The 10029-nt window shown below is 37.2% G+C and overlaps 1 protein-coding gene across 1 annotated transcript; it reads right to left on the reverse strand.

The window, feature by feature from the left end:
• Nucleotides 1–8433: 8433 nt before the first annotated feature.
• Nucleotides 8434–8898, reverse strand: LOC147474761 (uncharacterized). The gene has a single exon (XM_086585182.1). The coding sequence runs from the start codon at nt 8896–8898 to the stop codon at nt 8434–8436; it is 465 nt and encodes a 154-aa protein (XP_086441308.1).
• Between the last annotated feature and the right edge of the window lie 1131 nt (nt 8899–10029).

Genomic DNA, 10029 nt, shown 5'->3' on the forward strand with positions numbered 1-10029 from the left:
TTCTTGATTGACATTCGTGAAGTCGATGCAGAGGCGAACTATGTTGTTCTTTTTTAGAACTACTACGATGTTAGCGATCCAGTTTGGGTAATCGACCTTCCGGATGAAACTGACTTGTTTGAGTTTGTCGACCTCGTCATTGATTGCTTTTTGAAATCTCAGGGATAATCTCCTAGGTCGCTGTCGAACTGGTCTAGCATTAGGGTTGACATTTAATCTATGACATGCAACACTAGGATCTATACCGGGCACATCAATATACGACCAAGCAAAAACATCTTTATTCATTGTTAAAAAGTTTCCAAGCTGAGCCTTAATTGTAGGGTTAAGGTTAGCCCCTACATAGACAAATTTGGGATCGTCTTCAGTGCCCAAATTGACTTTCTCTTTCGCCTCAACTGGAACGATGGCTGGAGAAGGTGATGCGACCTCAGCAGCAAGAGGTGATGCGACCTCAGCAGCAAGAGGTGGTGCGACCTCTGTGGTCACGACAACAGGGTCAGGAATGACTTCTGTGGTCATGACAACAGGGGTGGATGCAATCTCTGGAGTTATGGCTGCTTTGGCTGGGGCGATCTCTGGTGTCTTGACTGGTGGATGCACATGAAGTTTAGCAACCTCTGGGGTCCTGGCAGACGAATGGACTTTTTGGCCAGAGCCCCCAGCGTTCTGCTTTGGTGCTTTGGCTCTGACCTCAGCGACCAGATCTTTGGCCATCGTATAGCTGGTGGGCTCGTTCCTACTACTCATAGGTGGGTCGGCAGTTTTGTTCGCTGAAATGATCTGGTTACAATGATAAGCCTCGAGTTGATTGCTGCGAAGCTCCATCATACCCCTAGGGCCAGGGAAGCGGAGCACTTGGTGAAGTGTAGAGGGTACTACTTGCATTTGATGGATCCAGCGGCATCCTAGGATGGCGTTGTAGGACGATTTGATGTCTAGAACGCTGAATCTCATATTAAAGCTGACTTTGTCTTCCCTACATCCCGCAGAGACTGGGAGTTTAATATCACCAATTGGGTCGACCCTGGAGCCATTGAACCCATAGAGAGGAGCTATTGGGTCTATGAAGACCGACTTGGGCAGGTTCATCTCTTGAATGGTATGGTAGAACAAAATGTCACACGAACTACCAGGATCTATCAATACTTGCTTGACTGTTCAGTCGCTGATCTTGACATGGACAACCAGTGCATCATTATGAGGGAGGCAAACCTTGTTGAGGCCGTCCTCTGTGAATGTTATATCTCCTGAATTACGACCTAAACTGCGTGGAGCAGGTGCGGCCCTATATGAAGAAAAGTGGTAAACTTTTTGAAAGGCGCCTATGCGCCTTCTTTTTTCTCTGGATGATGGAACGGAATCCTCTTGAAGAGTGATCATATGAATGGTTCTGTCATTATCCCGATCTGACGAGTGCTGACGGTGCTCATGGCAGGAACGGTCTCTGGGATGTCCTATGCTACGGGAGCGAGCTTGGACATTGTGGTGATTATGGCAAGGTGGAGATCTACTTCGCACCCTGCGAGCCATGAGCTTATGGCACAAATCGCCATCAGCAATGTTAGTGTATTGCTTGATATGTCCTGATTCGATGAGATCTTGGAGGTAATGCTTTAGCCCCCAACACGCATCAGTCTCATGACATTTGGCTCGGTGAAAGGCACAGTAAGGCTGGCCAGGTCAATCTGCTGGCTATCGTACATCAGGTTGGTAATATGCGGCTTTCTTGATCTTGTCCAGTACGTAATTGGGAGATCGTGTGAGAACAACGAACTCAGCGGTTATTGTTCGTTCTATTGCCAGAGTTCTGTTCTTGCTGTCTGGGTCACTTTTTGGAGGGTGGAGCATTGTCATAGATCGCTGCCACTTCTACTTCTTCGGGTTGGCCTTGATCTTTCAGGCCTTCTTGTAACTTGATGTATTTATCGACTAGAGCATACAACTCAGCTAAGGTATCAGGTTGTTCTTTCAAGAGCGATCTGGAGAGTGCAGTGTTGCGTACGTGGTAGGCATTGGTGAAGGGCACTGTGGCAAATGATTCTTTAAGACCACTCTCCATGTCTAACAGTTTGGTTTTGAACCGACCTAAGAAGGTGCGGATGGTTTCATCCTTGCCTAGTGTTAGCTGAAAAAGTGAATTGAGATCTCCTTTTTTACGCCTGTTGTGGACGTACTAGCTAGCGAACAGATCGGTGAGTTGCTCGAAGTTCTTTATCAAGTCTGGCTTGAGTGAAAAGAACTAATCGAGCGCACCATCTTCGAGACTGGCAGGAAACAAGCGACAGTAAAGGTGGTCGAACTCCGGTGCACTATAGAGTGCAAGGCTTTGAATGTAACGAGCCACGTGCTGACCAAGACACGTGCTGCCATCATACATTGGAAAACATGGTTGGATGAAATATAGAGGAGAAGCTTTACTTAGTACCTCAGCAGCGAATGGGGACGCCAGTAGGTCTTCAACATCTTTTGAACGATCTGAGTGGTGTCTTTCTTAACTGCACTTTGGTCAAGCCTTTGTGACAGTTCGGTGATCTGTTGATTAACGTTGTTGATACCGTCCTCTCCACCTGGTGGATTTTGCGTGTCCACTTGCACACTCAAAGTGACATTTGCCTGCCTGAGCAGGGTGATGTGCTCATTCATTATACCTATCTGACCTGCTAAACTCTGGGTTTGAGCTTCGAGGCTTGCCATGTTTCGTGGGCTTGAGGATTTGGTTTCTTGGTTTTGGGATTTGTGAAGTGGTTCCTCAAGAAATCGAAACCACAGACGGCGCCAATGTAAATGAGCATTTTAGTGTTCCCTTACAAATATAGAAAGAAAGGAGAAAGGGTTTGGAAATGGGAAAGACCGAGTTCGTTGATGAGCGAACTGCCTACGTATCTGTCTCTCAATTCTGGGGGGAGAGAAGAATCAGGTCTCACTTAGTTCATGTAGGTTGTATTTATAGACATTGGGGAGTGTAGATCCACGAGACACGTGTACTGACATGTACAAGTGTGGGATGGAGATTGAGAATGAGTGTTAGGTTGGTTTTGGTAGGAATTATGTGATGATTGGGAGTGGTTGTAGTAGTTTGTATATCACGGTGATTGGAAGTACAGGTATGGCTCTGGTAATGATTGCATATGGATAAAGGATGGTGTCATCAGATGAAGCGTTCTGCTTGAGGTCGTCTATTAGACCTGAGATATCTTGGAGCGAGCTGAAGTAGACCACCTACATGAAGCGAGCTGAATATGAAACGATCTTAGGGGTAGAATTTCTGCTTATGAACACGCTTAATATTCATAGAAGAGAATATTACTCCCTCACAACTACTTTCCAAAGGTCCAAAATTTTAGTGAGAGATGCAAACTAAAAATTTAACAAAAATAAATGGGAAATAAAATGAGTACGTGAGGTTTTTTTCCCTCTTCCCGCACCTTATTTCCCCACCTCCTTTTATTATTTTTCCTAGCAAAATCTAGCCTCTAACAAAATATTGTATATACTAGAAAAAAAAAATCACATCCATAAGAAAAAAATAACTTCCATTAAAAAGTTAATTTAGTGGTCAATGAGACAATGAAACTTCAGTACCCAAACAAACTAAAAAAAAAAAAAAATGAAATGACAAACAAACGAAGTAATTGTTCCATTATTAAAGAATGCACTAAACATAATGACTATTATGTCCAAAATTGTGGGATGTGATTCTTGTTGCTTGAACAAAATCACGCTTGTCTAAATGCTGTGAGTACATCGCATTGTAAAAGGAGCTGAGTGAACCACCAAGCAAAAAAAAATTAAGAGTGAGATTTATTTTTCTTACTGAGTCGAGAATATTGATGAAAACGATGACAGAGAATGAAGGAAAATAAGGCGCCAATAAAAAAGAAGAATACTAAATCTCACGTACTCTTTTTGTTTCACATTTGTTTGTGTTTCCTTTTTTGTTTGAATATATCCCTAAAATCTTGCAAATAAAACTCACCTTCTTTAGTTTCTTATTAAAACTAAATCTCTCACTAACTATAGTTAATATGTGTAGACACATGACAATACACTATTGGACCCACACACAAAAATCCCCACATACTAATTTGTTTCCTTGTGTTAAAATGGAATGTTTGGATTGTCCCAATCAAAGAGGTAGATTAACTAAAAACATTATTGGGCTTCATACAATAGTTAATAGTGACTAGTCCATCCTAACTATGCGTGTCGATCACGAATACTCTAAAGAGTCAATAATTGAAAAAACAAATTATGGAATGTAGGAAATACTGAAATAGTAGTAAAAAAAAAAAAAAAATGACAACGGAGCACTTTAGGATTGAACAATGATCTGAATAGTGAATCATTCCAAGGTGTTAAGTGACATACTGGTCAAGAGTTAGAAAGGTTGGTCCCAAAGACCTATGTTTGAATCCTGCCTTAATGGGGGAAAATAGAATATAAGCTAGCGAGCCTAGGTTCGGATTGTTTAGAACTATAAGTTCAAAGTTGGTTCCAGAGCTTGATTTGACTTGGTTTTCCTTTTGTGTATAAGCTCAAATTGGAGCACAAAAATAGGTGAGCTTAAAGCCTTAAAGAACATGCAAAGTCAATCCAATGAAGTACAAATATTAAAAATGTGACTACATTCCAATATAAACAATTAATCAATACTAGTTGTATGCACATGCGAAGCACGTGAGTAATCTAGTTGGCTCTGTTGATGTAGAAATATAGGGGAGTTTAAGTTTGAGGTTCACCATAGATTTTTGGAGATGGATTGATGGGAGTTTATGAAGGGGAGGAGGTAGAAATTATTAAAGTTCATAACTTGTTTGTTTGAAAGAATGAAGGGCTTGTATTAAAAGCAATGTAAAGAACTTGGTTTAATGGGAAAACATTGAGTAGAGATTGCAAAAACAAGGACTTGAATAACAAACTTGGATTGAAAACTTGACTAACAACTTTGGATTGAAAACTTGTATTGAAGAACAAACTTGAGTTGAAACTTAAATAACAATCTTGAATTGAAAACTTGTACTGAATAACAAACTAGGATAAAAACTTGAATAACAAACTTGTATTGAAGAACAAAAGTAAATAAAGCAATAAAAACTTGAAAATGTAAAGGACTTGAAATTAAAATCTACACTACTCTTACATGACCATAGATTAAGTCTAGGTGCTCTTTCTCCTCTTACTTTTTGGCTTATATATTACACATTTTTCCAAGTTACAGATTTGCCCCTCACTATTGGATTTAAGCCACCTCATCATGAGGTTGCTTTATGTTTTCTCTAGATTCAAGCCACCTCATGAGTTATTTTTTCCTTTATGTTTTATGCTTTTTACTTTTGCGTTTGGGTTTCTTCATGAGCAAGCTTGGTTATATACAAGACTACTTTTGAGTTGAGGCCACAAGCTTTAGTCTTATGGGTTTGGGTCCTTAATCGCTGACCGTTGACTTTGACTTTTAAACATTCTCTCCTGTAAGCTAGAGTCTTCATAACAAGCGTTAATAGAGCTCCTTTTGGCGCTAAAATGCTTTTTTTACAATAAGAAGTAAGAAAAAGCCTGTAATCTACAAATGGCAGTAAAAGCTATGAGTTGTCTGTTTATGAAGCATAAAAAGGATATATTTGAAGCATTGTAAGGGTAATAAAACACACATTTGGGGCCTGATCAGGCTCCAAATATTAAAAGCCCATGTTACAAAGATAGACATATTAGTCCCCTTCTTCTTCATTTTTGTATTGTAAGCTAGTCTTCTTCATATCTATAAATCTTGTTATAGAGTTTTCCAACCAAAACACAAAATGAAAACAAATAAAACAATCTATTCACTACACAAATTATTAGTGTTTTAACACCTTCAAACTTTATAAAACAAACTACATTAAACAGAACAATAGAAACCCAAAACATAACTTAACAAAAAATACAAAGTAAAGGAGGAAGATTGAAATGAAGGATCCAATTGGGTGGAATAAAACACTAGTTCAAATTTGTATCGGATCCGATAGTTTGCAATTGAAATGAATGGAAGGGGTATAGACGTTTTTTGTAAGCATAAAACAAGTGCAAAGTCGTCAAATGTACGCAAATGATAAAGGTAAAACTGGGAAAAAAAGTGACCAAGAGTCACACATAAAAAATAATAAAGTGCTATTGTAATATTGTAAATGGGAGTGGGAGTGGGATTTTTAACGTAGTAAAGATATAACAACTATGGGGATGGTTATATGAACTCTACTAAAACAAACTCCGAATGAACTTCACCACTTAACTCAATGAATTAGAATCTGATTTTTGGTGGAGATATTCTCCACACAATTGAAATCATCCTCACAACAAATTAGCTTATTTGAAGATGTACAATCTCATAAAAAATCATTTAGAGAGTTATGAAATTATTCAACGGTCCAGATTTTTTTAATTTCGATACAACTTTTGACAAGGTTAGACATATTCAATCGAGCTGATTTTTGGTGGGGGTGTTCTCCATCATGAGATGCATACATCCACAAAAAATTAGTTCTCAATTTATTTTGTAAGTTCATTTTTACGAGTGGTCAGTGGAGTAACTTTGGAGTCACTATAAGGTGGCGTTCATATAACCATCCCCAACAACTATTGTAATGTGCATCACAATCAATATGTGATTATATTATACAATCCAATACACTATTACGACAATTATCCTAAATATTAACACAACTATCTAAAATACGAGTATCTCGCAAGTTTTTCACACTTTAAAATGTGCTTAAATTTGACCCATATTATTGAATGAGTGAGTTCTACCCGAGCCCAAAAAAAAAAGCCTAACGGAAATGGCTCGCAAGCTACTCAACTTACTAACCAGCCCTACAAATTGTGTGTAGCTAAGAGACTTACACATTTTTTTTATATAGAACATAGAGCATATGGTTATTGTCTAATTGTTTTTAGTAAATTCAAATTTACTAAAAACAAATTATTTTCGTTTTTATTATTTAAGGCTAATTTAGAAGTGTCTAGAAGTCTAATTTATGAGTTCTAGTAGTCTTAGAAGGTTACTATTATGATATAGATAGATTAGGAAAGTATTTCTTAGTGTTTTAGTAAATTTCTAAGATGATTTGATGAAGTTCTCTATATAAAGAGTTTCATAGACGAAAATTGTAATCAACTCTTCAATATTATCAATAAACTTATGTTTCCATTTATTTCTTTTATGTTTCAATGAACAATTTATATCGCTTCCGCTACGTCATTTTTCAGAATTTGAGTTTAATCTCCTTAGTTAAAAATCCAGTCCATTAAAACCCCATCAAATCGTAACAACTCACAAAACCTCCTTACTTTTTAGAAAAAGGAAAGTCACAAAAATACCCCCACTTAACAAACCCGTGAACCCGTGAATCCTTCTATTTTCTCTCTTCCTTTTCTCTAGCTTTTTATATCTAAAATATCTTCTCCTGCAAATCTAAATTCACATAGTACAAGGAGAATAAAGTGGATGAATCATCAACAAAAAAGATGAAATTAAAGCAACAAAAAGAGAAAAGGAAGAACTCAACAATTTTGAAAAAGCTAAAAATCCAAACAAAAAAAAAATCAAACCTTCAAGTTATAGAAGAGATTGAGATGAAATTGAGAAGATGGCTACTCCAAAAACTATGGCGAACAAACCAAATTTGGTGAAAATCTTCAACCTTTAATCATATTTTTAGAAATTTGTATGAAAAAATGAATTTTCATATGCGAGTTAGTTTGTAAATATAAATTTACATTTGTTTAGTGATTTTACTTTGTATTTTATAGTTTTTATAGTTTTGCAAATTCAAGTTTGGATTTATTATGCATTTTTATGTTTGTGTGTGTAGTAGTTTTAGTATGCATTTTATATTTTTGTAGTAGTTTTTACTTTGCATTCTTATATTTGTTATGTTTCAGAAATATACTGTGTAAAAATAATTTTGCATAGGATATGATCGATTTAATTTGTTTTCTCTATGAAAATTTAACTTTTCATAGGTCAAATTACTGTGTAAATTTAAATTTATATAGATTAGTTCTGTCAGATTTCAGTTGTAGTAATCTACTGCGTAAAAATACATTTTAACAGGTCGTATAAAAATTACATGAGTTCGTTCTATCAGATGTGAGATTGGTTAATTTCAAAGAAATGCTATGTGAAAACAATTTATCATGCATAGTTTCTTATTTGTTTGCAGACTTGTAAACACACTCTTCCAAATTTAAATTTTCATAGATCAAGTTACTATGTATTTTTTTTTAAGTGGAAATTTGTTGATACTGATAACGAATTTTACAAATAATTAGGACAAATGTGCAACAAACTGCGCCGCAAGTCCTAATTATTGATATTGATAACGATTTTTTTTTTTTTTTTTTTTTTTTTTTTAAGATTAAGCTGGGGTTTGGCAGACCCCTACCTGTATTAAGTTAACTATTCTTTACATACATTTGTCCACTAGCATCATCATTTACAATGCTTTGAAGCATATGATCTAATCGAGGGACAAAATGTAGTTCAAAATTACTACTATCCTGGCCTAAAGAAGCTAAATAGTCTGCAACTCTATTTACTTCTCTAAATATATGTGAGAATGAAATGTATCTAAACTGTTGTTTCTTCCTGTCAATTGCTTCAATGACGTCCCAGCAGTACCATGGTGGTTTTTCCCCTTTGTTGATTGTGTTGACTGTCCTTAAAGAGTCGGACTCAGCCTCCACTTCTTGATAACCTTCTGTTAAACATCTTTGTAAGTAGATATCAATGGTTTTGAGTTCCTGGAATATCACCGATTTCATTCCTCCATTTCTCGTGAAAGCAGCTACGACCCTACCTTTGATGTCTCGCATCACTCCACCATGACTTGGTCCCTTGGCACTCAGTGTATGCACCATCAGAGTTGGCTTTTATTCAATCACCTTGAGGCGGGGTCCATCAACACTCTGTAACTCGTGATGTCATGAATTGTGTATCAATTCTGAGTCGGTGAAATAAGTTCCTGGCTAAGTTACATTATTTGATTTCAGGCTTGAGAACTTGTAGATAATTCCTTACCTCTCGTTCCAGCTTATCAGAGATGGGCTTCGCTGTTTTGAACGTGTTATGAAATTTGCGTGCATTTCTTTCCTTCCAGAGGCTGTCAACAGTTGCACATATGGAGATCTTATACACTTCTCCCATTGCTTCATCTCTACAGAGTCTTAGGATCATTGTCCATTCCCTGTTTGTTGTTCTTGTATCTGTGGAGATTCCCAACTGCTGTTTCAATCTTGTAATCACTTCTTTTGAATAAGGACATTCAAAAAACAAATGTTCTTAGAATTTCCTGTTGTGGTTGCATAGACAACATTTTGAAGAACTCTAAATTTTCCTCTGAACTAATCTATCTTGTGTTGGGATTCTATTTTAGAATAATTGCCAGGTGGTGAAAGAATGGCGTGGCAATACCCATTTACCCTAAACTAGATTATGTTATCTTTTCTTCTCTCTTTTCAGTGATAAGGCTCCATATGCACTATGAGATGTGAAATGACCACTTTGATGTGGAGTCCAAACAATCTTGTCCTTAGCCAGATTTCTATTGATGTCCACTGTCAGAATAGTTTCCTTAAGTGATTGTGACTGCAAGTTGATTACTTCCTCATTCCAGGCGCCATTTGTGATGAGTGCTTGCACCTTTGTATCCATAGGAAATGTCCACTCTGCCCAAGCTTCTGCGTCCTCAATCAAAGGCGATTTCGAGCACCAGATGTTATGTCATAAAGGGTATCCTCTCCATTCGCAATGGTGTATCTTATGAGCTCTTTTGTTGTTTTTCTGGTATTCAGGATACTCCTCCAAGTCCAGGAACAGTCTCTCAGCACCTTTCATAGACCAGAAATAGTTTGCCTTAATGTGTTGTTGCTAGGTCCAATCAACCCATATTGTATCTTCTCTTGTGACCAATTTGAATATCAACCCACAATATGCATTCATATTCCATCTATGCACATTCATTACTCCCAACCCTCCTTCCTCTGGTTGAC

This window comes from Coptis chinensis, chromosome 9 (genome assembly GCF_015680905.1).
Source record: "Coptis chinensis isolate HL-2020 chromosome 9, ASM1568090v1, whole genome shotgun sequence".
Lineage (NCBI taxonomy): Eukaryota > Viridiplantae > Streptophyta > Magnoliopsida > Ranunculales > Ranunculaceae > Coptis > Coptis chinensis.